The sequence below is a fragment of the Crinia signifera genome, chromosome 5 (genome assembly GCF_055691185.1).
Source record: "Crinia signifera chromosome 5, ASM5569118v1, whole genome shotgun sequence".
In the NCBI taxonomy this organism is placed as follows: Eukaryota; Metazoa; Chordata; class Amphibia; order Anura; family Myobatrachidae; genus Crinia; species Crinia signifera.
This window is the reverse complement of record NC_139221.1, coordinates 292,787,013-292,803,470: the sequence shown is the minus strand read 5'-3', so window position 1 is coordinate 292,803,470 and position 16,458 is coordinate 292,787,013. Positions and strand designations below refer to the sequence as shown.

Sequence of the window (16,458 nt, the reverse complement as noted above, 5' to 3'; positions counted from 1 at the left end):
GCCGGGTGCATGCACCCTACACAGCGAGCGGGTGGCGTAGAGGGGCGGAGGGCGCTGGGCAGCCCCATTACCATATGGGAACGCCAGCGTTTCATGGGCGTTCCCATGGGAATGAGGCGGTGGCGCGGGTGTGGGGGGGCTGCCAGCTGACATCACCGGATGTCAGCTGCCCACCCATATCTGTCCCAGCGTACACGCATTTGGAAGTGACTTAAAAGTCACTTTTATATGCGTGTACCTTCCACATATTTCGATGGTTGGCGACCATTGAAAGATGTAGGAGGTGACCCGCAGCATACGAATGGATGTTTATGCTAAACATCCATTCGCATCCTGTGCGGTCGAACCCGCGATGCGAGGGGGAGGGCGGGCTGTCGGACATTCGCCGGGTGGGGTTTGGTGGACTCGCAAGGCTGCGAATTCGCAGCCTTGCGAATCAACCATAATTACCCCCTATGTAAGGCAACATTTTATAGTCATTATAGTACCAGCAACCACGTTTAAACAAAACATCAACTTGCATGCAAGCTAATAAAATACATTATGTTAAGAACTCTTTCCCACCTTTAACTCTTCCTATTTTTCACAGATGACGTTAGGAAACTGATACAGAAGCTGGATATTATACCTTCGCTAATTGCTCGGCTCTCCCCAGAAGGTAGAACCTGCAAAATGTTTTGCTGACAAAGCCAACCATCTGTTCAGAAAGTCCCACAGTAATTAATAGCTCCTTATAGGATTACATAAGCGGTGGTGCAAAATGTATAGGTGCGTTGTTCCATGAACCACCGGAAAGGAGACTAATATTGAGAATCAGGATTTGCATGTCAGCTACTTGCGAATGCTAATAGTTAATATAGCTGGACAGAACATTTGATTTATTTATACTGAACAAAAATATTACAATATCCGTTATAAAAGAAACGTCACTCTTTGTAGAGCTAACAGTACGAACAGGCTTATAGGAAGCCCCAATACTGTTATTATGGTGTGTTCCCCTTATGCACCCACCACAGTTATATAATAAATATGATAGCGATCCGTGCTTAATTTCCAAGCGATCGCTTAGTAATAGGTCAGCGAGCATGTAGTTTCTGCTCTACTGAATGGATGCCCCCTGCACCTGCAAATTATTCACCATTGAATGATCTTCCCCCCTACTCACAGGACCTAGGGACATATGTATGAAGCAGTGGTAATGGAGGAGAAGTGAGCCAGAGGAGAAGTTGAACATGGCAACCAATCGGAACTGAACTAACATTTATAATTTGCATAATAGAATATTATACAGAGCAGCTGATTGGTTGCCATGGGCAACTTGTCCACTGGCTCACTTCTGCACCCTTATCACTGCTTCAGACGTCTGCCCCTTAGTGAGCCAGGCCCTGCTTTCAAGACTTGATTTGTCCAGGGTCTGTCTCATTGCAGCTTCAGTTTACACAAGCTGGCCAGTGCCTGTAACCATCGCAAATCGTGACCGATGGTTACAGACTGAGGACGCAGAATCTGCTTTCTCACTAATGAGATAACAGGAGTTATCTATCTCTTATAACAAACATCACCATTAAACAAATGGTTTTGATACACAAGAAGAGCAATGTTTTTGTTTTGTTCTGTTGCAGAAGAAGTCGTCATCCATGAATTTGCCACTCTTTGCCTGGCACAAATGGCTGGCCAGTACACAAGTAAAGCAAGAATATTTGAGCTGAATGGGCTGGAGCATCTGATCCGCCTGTTGGGCAGCCCAGACCCTGATGTTAAGAAGAATTCGGTTGAGTGCATTTATCTGTTGGCACAGGTAAGGATTTCTTACCAACCACACTGCATCCATATGGCACAGTGGGGCAGATGTATTAAGCCTTAACAAGAGATAAATGCAAGGGTGATAAGGAGAGATAAGCGTCCAGCCAATCAGCTCCTTACTGACTTTTTTCAAAGACAGCCTGTAACATGGCAGTTAGCAGGTGATTGGCTGGATGTTTATCTCTCTTTATCACCCTTGCATTTATCTCTTGTTAAAGCTTAATACATCTGCCCCAGTATCCTATAGCAGTTCTCAAACTGTGGGTCCTGACCCCAGAGTGGGTCCCGACCACCTCAGCATGGGGTCACGACTCTGTGTTGCTGATCATCAGGCTGATGTGTCTGTGGAGGGGGGACAGGGTATAACTCATTAAGTAAACACCCACAGCTTCCCTCTTCCATCCCCCTGTCACCCTCTTCCATCCCCGTCACTCTTTTCCAGCCCCCCCCCCCCCCCCCCCCATTACCCACTGCCTCCCTGTCACAAAAGCGGTCACTTCACTTTACTGACCACACGTTGCGGCCATTCAGTAGTAACTTGCTGGAGTACTGTAATATTTTTTAATTGTTACGGGGTCCAGAGCAAAATAGTTTGAGCACCACTGTCCTATAGCAATAATGATGTGGGTAATCCTCTTAAGAGCATACAGTATTTATTGTTTATCTGAAATTGGCCCTGACAGATATAATTCCTTAACCTGCATTATTACAGTAATAACAAATGAAGGATTGCCAGCATTTACCAATACACATTTGAACTTTTGTATGTTGCTTTGCTATGGATTGGACTGGAGGTTGTACTGGCCATTTAAGGGTGATTTTTGGCTGCAGGATTTAGTGCATTTTGTACTATATAGTTTTGCCTGTACAGTCTATTGTTCTATTTGATTTTTATGTGTATACAACGATCTCTACTTCGATCCATTTACTTCTGGTGCTTGGATACTGATTGCACTACTGCACATGCATGGTCATCAGTATGGGGCCTTATTCTGGTTGGATGCGTATTTGCAGACAGGAACCGAGCGTTCTTTGCCCCGCCTTCCGTACGGATCGCTCACTCCGTCCAAATGCGGTAAGACGGCGACCGAACGGACCGCGAGTGGATTTCTCACGTGAACACCTCCTCCATCTCTGGGAACCTTCCCCATCATTCGATGGTCGCAGACCATCGAATGCAGGACCGAGTGGTCAGGCAGCACCGAGTGCTCCAGACCACTCGGGCATTTCTCCGTGCAAACGCAAGGATATGGGCGGGCAGCTGACATCCGGCAATGTCATATGTCCGCCCCCTACACGTGCGTCACGGCTGCATTACCATACGTATGCCCAGCATTTTCATGGGAACGCCCATGAAACGCGGGGCGTACGCATATGGTAATGAGCCCAAACAGCCCTTCACGCCCCTCTCCACCCCCTGTTCGGATTGTACAAAATTCACGCCGTATTCGGACATGCACGGCGTTCACACATGCGCAGATACGCCTCTGCACATGCGCAAACATCGGCCGTCCGACCGCATGCGGACAGAACCGCACCAACCAGAATAAGGCCCTATGGGCCAGGGACTGGCCCATAGGGGAAATCTCTGGTGGGCCCTAACTGCTTGACAGCCCCACCTTTGTGTCCCTACCACTGCCTTACCCCAATGGGCCCTGGATGCCCCAGTACAACACTGGCTTGCCCTTATTAACTTTAAAGCTAATGTAACTGATTTATAGATTTTGTGCTGAGCTATACAGTCACGTATCTTTTCTTTTATTTCTCCAATGTAAAAAAGACCTCCAAGGATACAACAAATGTTTTTATTATCCATCCAATGCAGGACTTCCAGAGTCGCTGTGCGATCTGTGAGCACAATGCCGTTCCCGCTTTGTTGGAGCTGCTGACATCAGATTATCCTCTCATTCAGCTGCTGTCTCTGAAAGCTCTGAGCAGTATCAGCTGCGAGGCAGAGTGCAGACTAGCTCTGAAAGACAACCAAGCTTTGGATCACCTCATAAAAATCCTAGAACTAAAGGTACGTTCATGCAATTTATTTACAGACATACATGTAAATGTCACTTGCAATTCAAACTTTGGGGCTTTATATATGCAATCATTTGCAATGTGATGTAAAACTTGTTGGCTCCCGCCAATCAGCCCCTAACTGTCACCCGATTGGCTGGAGCATCGCGTACCATACACAACAAGTTTTAAAACGTATTGCGTATGATAAAACTCGTTACTAAATAAGTCCCTTTATTTTAACCCTTCGAGTGTCATGTGAATTTGACAAAATTAGGTCTGAAAATTGCCAAGCAAACCTTTTTATTCATCGTAATGACCTGTAATGTCTACCTCATATAGGAAATATCTATTTTTGCATAAAATTTTTCATTTGAATTTGTATAACAAATGTGAACGGCGCTGCCATTTTTAGCGGTTATTTTGCGCGTCTCTCACAGAGATGTTGACACTCGAAGGGCTTAAGGGCATTATTCTAGTTCACTCTTTCTGACAAAACCATGTGCACTGCAGGGGGGCAGATTTAAAATGTGCAGAGAGAATTAGATTTGGGTGAGTTATTTTGATTCTGTGCAGGGTAAATACTGACTGCTTTATTTTTACACTGCACTATAGATCTCACTTTGAAGTAAAACCCCACCCAAATCTAATTATCTCTGCACAGGTTACATCTGCCCCCCTGCAGTACACATGGTTTTGTCCATCTAAGAAGGATTTTGGGTACTTGTGTACTTTCACGGCTCCCATCGCATGCCATCGCATGCCAAATGTAGTGGCATGCGATGGGATGCGATTTTTGCAGTTTTATGCGATTTTTAACAGAAATGCATCCAAATGCATTGAAATTAGTATCAAAGATGTTCAATGGCCCCCACATGTCATTTTTGAGGCTGTACCACCCCCACTATCAATGCAGCGAGCCACCAAGCGGACACCTGTGAAGCCCGCGAGGGGACGCGTATACCTGTGAAGGCATCCGTGTCCCCACGCGGGGCTCGCTGCGCTCGCCATTCGGGCTCGGTGGCTCGCTGCGCTCGCCACACTTTCTATTCTCAACTCCACACCGACGTGGATAGTGGGGGTATGAAAAGGTCGTAGGACGCGTACCGCCGCCCCTCGCGGGCTCGCTGCGCTCGCCACGCTTCGGGTTCGCGTTGATAGTGGGGGTGGTACAGCCTCAAAAATGACATTTGGGGGCCATTGAGCATGTTTGATACTAATTTCAATGCATTTGGATGCATTTCTGTTAAAAATCGCATGCGATGCGATGCGATTTTTTACTATACGATGGACATCGTGGGATCCGTGATTGTACACAAGTACCGGATTTTGTCAGAAAGAGTGAACTAGAATAAGGCCCTAAGTGCTCTGCTGCATAGTAATAAAGTCAAGCAAATAATCTCCAATTTTCTCTGTTAGTTTCCTACTAAGATATATGTTATATTTCAGCATCACTGAAGACTGCAAGTGTGGTAATACATGATGATCTGTAGAATGTTATTATGTATCACTGCATGTATTTATAGAAAGGTCAATTATCCAGAAATTTTTTGCAATATTAGCTCACACGCCCCCTAGTTGAAAACAAACCCAATACCGGTATTTTAAAGAAAATACTGGTAAAGTGAAGGCACTGACACTTGGATGATGGTAGCAATAATGCTGAATGTAGGATACAGGGAGATCCAAGTAATGCAGTGAATTATGGCATGTTCAGTATGTACGTGTGTGCGTGTATATGTGTGTATATATTTCTATGAAATGTCTGCATTCATCCCTGCTCCATGCTTTTTCCAAGTCCTCCCCCACTGCCCTCTATCCTACCTCCCCACCTAATCTCTGCTCTGTGTCTGTCCCTGCTCCACATTCACCCCCTGTTATGCTCCTCTTACACCACCATAGGCGAATCTAGGGGGTGGTCCGGGGGTGCACCGGACCACCCATTAGCCCATTTTGTAGCTGATGGGGCTTTCCAACGAGCCCAGCCCCATGTCTCTAGCCCCCTGGGAACCAGAGATACTGCCAGGCAAAGCTGTAACGTTTTCCCTATACGATAACATGGGACCCGCTAATTCCGACCCCCACCCAGTTCAACGGCTGCCAGTTCCCCCTTCGGCATCACTGAAGCTCGTGGTTGATCTCGAACCCAAATCGCTGGGCCTTCAATCTGATACCAGGCTGGATCCATATGGGTTAATTGGTTTCAGGGATATTGAGGTTAAACCGTTTTTTTTTTTTTTTCATTTCCTAAATGTAATTTCATGACTGTTTATGTTCTTTGAGGGCAGATTTCTCTGGAACCAAACAGCCCAGTTTCACTGGACCAAAATCATTCGAAGTCAACTCAAAAGTTCTTCAATATGATACTGGACTCATGTAAATGGGTCAGTTGGTTCCAAAGATATAGCTGGTTGGTTAAAGGGGGGTAGGGAGAGGGGAGTGGTTGTCTCTCCCCCTCACACCAGAAAATGCAGGGACTAGGCTGGTGTATAAGGGGTCAGCCTGGGAATGTCCCTGCATGATCCTGGGACTATATTCCCGGGTAAATCCCTGCATTTTATGTTGTGAAAGGGGTATTATTTCAAACAGCCGTGACCTGCAGTGCTCTGAATACAGCCGGGCAGCCCCCTGCTCTCTGCCTAGCTGTCAATGAATGTCACCCCTGCAGCTTCCGCTCCAATTCTTCTCCCCACTTTCACCTCAGCCCACCCCCCCTTTAATCATGTGGAGCCGGCGCCCGGCGTGCTCCCCCGATGTCACGCACAACAACAGCGCACACAATATTTCAAATGTCCACTCGGCTAGAGGGGACACCAGGAGGGGAGTGGGAGCGTGCTCTGCGCTGCACTCTGCTCCTCTCCCCATAGTAGCAGCTGCACCGCTCTCCATCTCTCCCTGCAGCAGCAGCGAAGGCTCATATAAAAATTTACAGTAAGTGGCACTTTTGGGGGCATTGCTTAAGGGACGCTACAAGTGGCGGTATGTGGGGGCATTACGCATATTGTGTGGCTTAATGTGTAAGGGGCATTACGGTGTGCAGCATCATGTGTAAGGGGCATTATGTGTGCAGCATCATGTGTAAGGGGCATTATGTGTGCAGCATCATGTGTTAGGGGCATTATGTGTGCAGCATCATGTGTAATGGGTACTATGGTGCGCGGCATCATGTGTAATGGGTACTATGGTGTGCGGCATCATGTGTAATGGGTACTATGGTGTGCGGCATCATGTGTAATGGGTATTATGGTGTGCGGCATCATGTGTAATGGGTACTATGGTGCCATCAAGCAAGAACCCCCTATCAATGAGTACGTAGGTAAGCAGCACTTATGTGACAAATATGTAATGGGCATTACGGTTTGTTATATAGTATGTAATGGGCATCATGATGTGTGGCACAATGTGTAATGGGCATTATGGTGTGTGGCCTTATGTGTAATTGGCATTACGGCGTGTGGCTTTATGTGTAATGGGTATTACGGAGTTTGCTAAAATGTGTAATGGGCATTACTGTGTATGGTCTAAAGTGTAATACCACACCCCTTTTTGTGATGCCACGCCTCCTTGACATGAGGCCACGGCCCCTTCTTGAACTTTTTACCGGTGTGGCATGGCACATTATCCTGCTGAAAGCGGCCAATGCCAACAGGGCCTTGTATTGGTATGGTCAGCCTTAAATGTACAGTAGCTGCAAGATATTTTCACTGTACTGTACCATATCCCATCTTTAACTATTATTAGTTCCACCAAATCTTTGGGAAGGGAGCAAGAACGCATGGATTGCTGTGAGCCACACTGACTCCTTTAATACATAAGAAATTAAGAATCCATCTTGCTTCTAGCGTAAGGCAAGAGGGAATGTTCAGTGGAGGGACACTTTACTACAAGTAGGGGGCAGTACTAAGTGCCTAATTCAGAGGTTACATAAATTGACCATGAGCAAGATCTGGTTTTGCAACATTGGTTTTAATGCCCCAAAGCCACAGATTAACTGACATGCTGCTGGTGTTTGGGGACCGCGACATGGAGCATTCAATAAATGAGGGCATGCCGGCCCTATTGTCTGTGCATGCTGAAGCCAGTGATTGTAACCTTGGATGTACCTTCTCTAGCTCCAGGAACGTGAAGGAGTGGCCACCTCCCACAATTAGGCTACGATTCCAAAATGTTTAAGGGGGGTGAAAAAACGCTCTAAAGTCGAGGGGGGAGTGGTATTACCCCCCCCCCCCCCACCTCAGCAGCAACACAAACCTACAGCATGTGCTGTGCTAACAGCAGGCTCAGCATGTGCTCTCACACTGTCAGTGAGATGCTCATGTTGAGCCTGCTGTCAGCACAGCACATGCTGTAGGTGTGTGCTGCTGCCCAGGAGGGAAGGAGAGGAAAGGTATGTGGGGGTCAGACCAGGGCCTCTCCATCAAGCCCGGGCACGGGTAATTAGTACCCGCTCCCCCCCACCTCTCTGCGGCCCTGGATGTGATGGTTTCATCTTCAGACACGTCATTGGATCACAGAAGACATAATTTGAGATCTTTTTACTTAAGACACCTCATGTGCTTTTTGCACGTTAGCACAGCCGCTGCATATGAAGATGTAGCACATGTGTTATAGCACACTGATCTGATTCAGGCCATAAACGCTGGGTGGTTTACAGTACCCCTTTACAACTCTATCCACAATATGTTCTGATCATCTCTGGAAAATGTCTACATTTCTTCTCTATTGTATGTAACAATTTGTATTTTCTTTTGACGTCCCTGAAAGTTGGGTGAAGCTGTGTGTAGCTATAACCTAGGATAATTGCGGAACGCTTTGACCACATATGTGCTTATTATCTGTTATTAGGAGCTTAATGACTTACATGTGGAGGCACTTGTGATAATAGCAAACTGCCTGGAGGATGTGGACACTGTGCAGCTTCTTCTGCAGTCAGGAGGACTTCGTAAGATATTGACCTTTGCAGAGACGTCTCCCCTGCCTGACATACAAAGAAATGCTGCCAAAGCCATCACTAAGTCAGCTCACAATGGTATGTGACATTCAGCGTAACATTACATTCAGTGTCATTCAGAATAATGCATGTGGACGGTCTCCGTTCAGAGTGATTTCTCTTTCACTCGCCACTGTTTGTCTTTCCTTTATTCCAGACAATGCCAGGGATAGATCAGAGAGGAGCAGAGGCTTCTGGGACTTATTGTATAGCAAAATCTATGTACAGTATTACTGAGCAAAATACTATATCCAAAAGATTATATCTGCTACCTGTACACAGGGATGCCAAAAGAGAGACGGAAGAGGGAGTACCTTGGTCCTAGGCCTAGTAGGAGCTTGGTAGCGCAGGGAAGGAATATTAATGGTGTGCGCACATTATAATATATATACATTACAAACTGCAGCAATGTCGGTGCTGACGGCTGTGCGCATACAAAGAGAGCAACACTTGAATTGATCCATAGGGCCTAGTTGATGCCGTCGCACAATACACTCCCCCTATAGTGGTGAGGAGCAGCGTATATTATATAGGATAAGGGGGTGTATCTGCAACCATGCCCCTCCTAGCATCCGCTCCCCCCCCCCAAAGTCTTGATGGCCTAGTAGTCTATACATGTCAATGGTTGTTCTATCTACTGGAGAAACTTATCTTTGCTTGGGAAGTTGGTGCAACTGCATCATGATGATGCAAACATTTGGAATAGTTGAAAGCCAAACCTTCTGTGTTTGTCTTTGAGTAGCCTAAGTAATATACATGCACAAGGACAACTGACATGATATGCTTTGTTATTTAAGCTTTTTGTAGTCCATCAGATCCCCTTTGCATTGCATCTAGATAAGCATGTGCAGTTATAAATGAGGAGACAGCATTTTATAAGAATGACAGTCCCTGACATTACAGAAACTGTTGGGAATACACAGTCATTAAACAAGCTGAGTTTTGTAGCATGCGGTTTTAGAAAATGAATATAGAGTAATATAATAATTGTATGTTTAATGAGTATATGATACAAAAATAAGAAATAGAGTGAACATTATCCCGACCCTACTGCCAGTAGGAGAAAGTCAGGAGTTGCCTAAATGCTTCATGCATTTGTACACTTTTGGGTGCAAGCGGTACTAAGGCAGTGCTACTGGCTTGCAAGCCACATGCAGGGTCCATGGGGCAAGAGATGGTTCCACCCCAAGGCCCTGCGCAGCGTCACTGCTCACACACCACTAGTTATAGCACCTACGCACCACTCCGTGTAGGCCTGGATATGAGTGCGATTGAGGATCAGGTATGTTACGTGCACATAGGATTATTTGCGCTGCAGTACACTAATTTGTGGCCTATGTGATGGGGGGTGGGGCTGTGATGGTGCTTCTTGGTTCGCAGCCACCACCGCATGTCACTGGTATATACATACTAAGTCTAAATAATAATAATAATAGTAATAGTAAAAAATAAATATAAGGTGTGAACAGGATGCCTCTGGTGGTTGCATATGGAACTGCAGTTTTTTTTCTTGAAATATTTTTGACATTCAACTCTGTATACTTTTTGTAATATACATTAAACTAATACAGTCAAAACATGCTGTGAAAAATGCAGTATGTAGCACTTCTACTCGCACAACATACTTTGTATCCTAAGTTTTCAAGTGCTTAAAAAATCTATTTTACTCATTATATGTTGTTATTTTTATTATAATGCTTTAATTATACAGCAGAACCACGTGATGCTGCACCTTACAGACAATGCTTTTAATCATTCATATCAGTCCCTGATTGTTGCTTACAGTCTAAATTCTTGCGCACACACATGTCCATTTCTGCAGAAGCCAATTAACCTACCAGTATGATTTTGGACTGTAGGAGGAAACCGGTGAAAACCCAATTATACACAGGCAGAACATACACGTAATGCCTGAACTCGAATCTAATTTGTTTTTACTTGTTTATAACTGTTGATTTGTCTTTTAAGTATGCCCACTCTCTGTTAATGAGCCATAACCCCTGTAGCGCAGCTTAGGAGGCCTGGTGGGAACAGCATGATATCAGATCATCCTCGGCACAATTATCACGCTAATTGCCTGACACCATTGATCTAGAGGCAAAATGTCAGTTCCTTAAATGGAGCTGTGTTTATTTCCTACATTCCAGCTTGGGAATGTGCATTGAGATACTGTACCTTATTTCAGGTACTCTAGGTTACAAGGAATTTACATCTGTTTTATTAAGTTTAATTGTGTCATTTATGTCTCTTAAACCAAAGCTTCTAGATTTTATATTGGCAAAATCCTTTAGCCCTTGTGTACAGTACTTTACAAGTTATAGTCATGAAAATGTCCTAGAAAAGTCATAATAATTGAACACAAGTGTGTCGGACTCTCATACACTATAAATACCATAGTACCGATGCTAGAGCTGCCACTGTATCCTGAAGGTGCCCACACACTAGAACGATTTTTGGGCCGATTGGCCGATTTCCGATAAATCGGCCGATATGTCGTTCGATGTTTATCGATAATCGGTCGAAAATCGGCCGATATCGGTCCGATGCGCACTCCCGTGGATCTTTAGCTGAATCTTCTGATCTTACGTGCTGCACGAAAGATCAGAAGATTTAACAAAAGATCCATAGGAACGCACATGGGATCTTAAGAAAAATCTTTGGTAAAGATGTGCGTTTGCCTGAAATCTTTTGTTCGGGACAAAAGATTTCAAGGCTAATTTATGCGCTCATCTTACGATCGCAGATCTTTCTAGTGTGTGGGCACCTTGACATCCATTTTATTATTTAACAATTTATGTAAAAGCCCTTAAGGTGGAAATAAATACAATTAAACTGATAGCATTTGTTTATTTCTTCATGCATGTCAAAGTCATACAATTGTAAATCAGTACGCTTTATTTATATAGCACACTTTTTTCTCCAACAGGACTCAAAGCACTTTATAGACATCAAAACAATGCACCTAATGCATAGGATTTAGATCAGGGGTGGGGAACCTTTTATGTGCCAAGAGCCGTTTGTATGGGGAAAAAAATCCTTTGGGGGCCATATGTAAAAAATTCTCTTACAAATTGTCTTGCTGCAGCCGTTCTACACTCCGGCCGCTGCCGCTGAATAAGACTGACAGTCTCCGGCTGCTAACTTCTCGCGAGAATTAACCTGTACTTGACTCCCGGCAAAGCCGCTAGGCGGGTGGGCGGGCCACTCAAACTGGCGTATGCGGCCCCCTGGCCTGAGGTTCCCCACCCCTGATTTAGATCAATAGACATCTCACACAGACATAAAAGAAACCTTTAAAGCACAGTAAATAAAATGCAGGATTGGTGTAGGCATTTTGGATACTAACTTCCATGAGTTGCGTATTCCACCCTAACAAGGTACCAGGAGAGGCAGCCATCTTGGTTGCACTGTGTAGGATTACCCTGGGTAGAAAAGGTTACTTCTAGAAGAAATTACCCAAAATGGGATGACTGCAGTGTAGAGTAGGGTCCCAATAAGACAGTCAGGTCCATGTATTTTTCATCCCATCCACTAGTGTACCAGAAGAGGCAGCCATGTTGAGTGCGCTACAAAGGTTACACTGTGGGAGATGAGCCATATAAGGACACGGTCAGATATGGGAATGTGGATGCTTGTGTAGTAGTATGATATACAGTGTATGGAAACATCCACGTGCAGCACATCCTGCCCACGGAGGAACCATCTGAGGCAACTATCTAGGGTGTGTAGGTCACCGCTGGCAGGGTGTGCAAACTATGGAAGTACACATTACAGGAATAGCACATGGTGGGGTAGAAGTAAGGACATGATAAAAACATATTTACAGGGGACCACAAAAGGGGGGAAATGTGGGAATCATTATTTTGATAATGTCATATGGGAGCAGTACAGGCGAGTGTGCGAAAGGGGGGAGCACATTTAAGTACACTGGAAGTGTGACTATGTAGGCTGGCCCTGGCACTTCCCCCCACAGCTCCCTGCTCACCATAAAGGTTAAGCCTAGGAACAGTCCCAGTGTTCTCAGCTCTAGGGGTGGTGGGCCTGGTCCAGGTGTTCTCATGGCAAAGGTGAGGAGAGGCCACGTAATGATCTTGAGGTTTGTGATTGTAACGCAGTCCTTCTGTAGTTATGTTGGTTTGTTCTTTTGCTTCTGTTTTCCTTTGGTTTAATGCCGGTATAACACTACTATTGATTTAGAGCTGACCCTTTCTAACTAGACCCTTCATTTACTAGACCCCCTAGCATCCTAAAGGACTAGCGTCCAAACCTATACTGAATGTATATTAATATGAATACTCTCATTGTCTAATTATTTGTATAAAGGCCACCAAACATCTACAATGGATTGTCTCTATTTCCTGATCCTATGACGCATGGGTCAGAGAATTGGGAAATCTCAACAAATTGAAGAATCTTAAGTCCCCAATACCTACACAAATGGTCGGGATTTGCTAATCAGCAATTTTTAACATAAAGAATTTTCATTGGTTCCTCAACGGGATGCTGATCATTAATGACTGGGGAACTCTAATCCTCGTCATTTGGGGAAAAGACAGACAGATGTATAGGGTCCTTTTGGTTTGTGGGTGCCCTAGGGCAATGAAATTGAGGGGTAATCAGCAATAAAAATGTCACAATCCTGGCAATATTATTAAAAAGGTACAAGGTGTGTTACACACTGTGGGTGAGATTTAATAGGATGAGAGATTCAGAAAGTGAGAGATTTGGGAAGAAATCTCCAGTTTTTTTTAAAGCGGCAATCATCTACACTGCAAAATCAAACTAAGTTTGCCGTGTAAATGATTGCCACTTCAAAAAAAACCTGGAGATTTCTTCCCAAATCTCTCACTTTCTGAATCTCTCATCCTATTAAATCTCACCCTGTATTTCACCCAGTTCACATTAGGCCTCACAGAAACCCCAGGTAACATGTCACAGTGCCCCCTGCCCCACTGGTCATGTGTGGGGGCCCCTTGGTGACTACCCCAGCCACTGTGTTGTTTATTTCGACTCTGTATGTAAACTGGCAAGAGTCAATATTTCCCTACAGCTGCATATATATTGTAGTTAGCAGATTTGTCCTGATCCTTAATTAAAGTAAATACAATATTTTGTGTACATGGCATAAAAACACAGTGCAGGCACAAACATTACAAGCACATTATTCATTTCTGTTTAAAATGTTGAAAAAGGATCATCTGCTTCTCATATATTAGCTTGTTGATCATGTAGAACAGAATGGCATCCGCTGTACCCGCACATGGGAGGAAAGCCAGCGGGTCATTAAGCTTTAATTGCACAGTTACAGTATACAATGCCCTGTGTATACAATATGATTGGTTTAATTTACATACATTCCGCTGAAACCATCTGGCTTAGGAGTGGATTTGGTCATCTATATTTCATCTTTGGATAAATGATCACACACACCTGACAATTTCGTCATCTGTAGGAATTGCATGATGTGGGACTACTTTCACAGAACGTTCACAGAATATCAATACTGCAGTTCTGACATTCCACAAAAGATAAGACAAAACTGACATACTGGTGTAGATGTATTAAGCCTGGTGAAGAGATAAAGTGGAGATAAAGTAGAAGGTGTAACGATCAGCTGTGTTTGAAAAATGACAGTTTGGAGTTGATTGGCTGGTGAGTTATCATCTCCACTTTATCTCTTCACCAGGCTTAATACATCTGCCCCAGTGTACTTATATACTCTCGCAAAAAGAAAGAAGGCTCCCACGTTTTGGATAACCCCCCTGGACTACCGTCAGAGTAGGCCATCTTCCCGACTCCCAATTCACTGTCTTCTAGAGTAAGCCAGACATTGATGATGTTAATGAATACAGATTACATCATCATGGGCTGTTAAGCTGGTTGTACATGAACGAATGCACGATTTCCGATGGGTCATGCGATGCATTTTTGTGTGTCTTGAGTGCACGTCGTTAGGTGTCCTAATGTATGGCCAGCTTTATTATTGTTCTGTAATTGTTTCTGAGCAAGGTATGGCATATCTTCTGAACTCTGCTCATATATGAAAGGCAGTGGTGGTTCTTATTTAGGTTGGGGTGATATAATGCTACAGGTATGGTGGTGGTGGGGGTAATGATAGAATTAGGGCCACTTAGTGGCAAATGCAGGATTTTTAGAGAGGAGTTTCCAAATGTAATCCAAAATCTCCCACTCTGCAGTGCATTGGAGTAAGCATGGAGTCTGGGGGAGCAGTAACAGCCCTAAAAATTGGTATTTTTTATACATTGGATAGTGTATGGAATACAGTATTAATATTTAACAGTACAGGTCTATAGTATAGGCTGTTTCAAATATTTCAATAAGATAAGTGGTCAGGAAAAGGTTAAACATATTTTAAATAAATACACACACATAATAGAAACAGTACTGCACTTTCTAAGCTCACAATCTCCCACTTCATGGTAAGGCTCCTGTCTCTTCCTCCTGGCAGCTGCTCTCTGGTCTATTGCGATGTTTGAGGGATCAGATCCACACTCACAGTAAATGTGGTAGAAGAAGCTGGAACACTAGAACACTGGACATGTGCAGCAACTCTGCTCTGTTACACTGCATTATGTGATGGCTGCTCTAATAGTCATATTATATACCAGTGCTATTGTTGTCATCATTTAACGCACTTGCCAAGAGGAGGGGGGTTTCCGGGCTCCTCACAGTGACTATAGAGGGAAGGTCTCAGTGATCATCTATGTGTGATGTCAAATCTGAAATGCTGCAGGTATCTTGCGCTTATTTATGTCTGCTCTTTGGAACATTATGTTTGATTACATTGTGGAGATCTCATACCTGTAGATCCCAATCCATTTCCAGAAGATCCAGCGCTTCACATTGTTCAGCAGTTCTACTGTGTCTGTGACATATTTCTGACAAGATGAGCTTTGCAGTCTGCACTGATTACATAAATTAACAGATGTACCAGTCTGGAATGCAACCCTTGAACAGTACAATGTTACAGTATGTTTTGTAATTAAAACTGTGCTCCATTAGATAACATATGTTCCTGTGACATGTTCTATTACTTTCCAGCTCTGTTATATATATACACAGGGACTGCCTACTGCCTGGCTGTCCCTATGACAGCAATTGTTTGCATCTCATATAATTGTGGGTAAAAATAATTACATAAATATTCGGTACTCTTTACCTAGAAGGGCGCCCACGATTTTGATCGTGGGCATCGTTAGTAAAAAAAAATCGGGTCGGTCGCATCGCATGCGACCAAAAAATCGCATGCGATGCGACCGACGCGATGCCCGCGATTTCCCATAGGGAACAATGTTAAATGTCCCAATTGACCCGATTTTGCTGTTCAATGTCTCAATTGACCCGATTTTTCCATAGGAAACAATGTTAAATGGCCCACAGAGGCCAAATAGGCACCCTGAAGTGTGAAATGGCCCCCACAATTGTTAACGCCACCCCACGATCAACGTCAACCCGAAGCGTGGCGAGCGCAGCGAGCCCACGAGGGGCGGCGGTACGCGTCCTACGACCTTTTCATACCCCCACTATCCACGTCGGCGTGGAGTTGAGAATAGAAAGTGTGGCGAGTGCAGTGAGCCACCGAGCCCGAAGCGTGGCGAGCGCAGCGAGCCCCGCGAGGGGACGCGGACAGCTGTGAA

At 44.6% G+C, this 16,458-nt stretch overlaps 1 protein-coding gene across 1 annotated transcript in view; it reads left to right on the top strand.

Moving 5' to 3' along the window:
- Positions 1–16,458, top strand: part of ARMC3 (armadillo repeat containing 3) — an 82,112-nt gene that overhangs the window by 16,059 nt on the left and 49,595 nt on the right. Inside the window, exons 5-8 of the mRNA XM_083189286.1 lie at positions 590–658; positions 1,623–1,798; positions 3,629–3,823; positions 8,656–8,839. Of these exons, the coding sequence (XP_083045412.1) occupies positions 590–658; positions 1,623–1,798; positions 3,629–3,823; positions 8,656–8,839 (624 nt within the window). The remainder of the gene's footprint in view (positions 1–589; positions 659–1,622; positions 1,799–3,628; positions 3,824–8,655; positions 8,840–16,458) is intronic.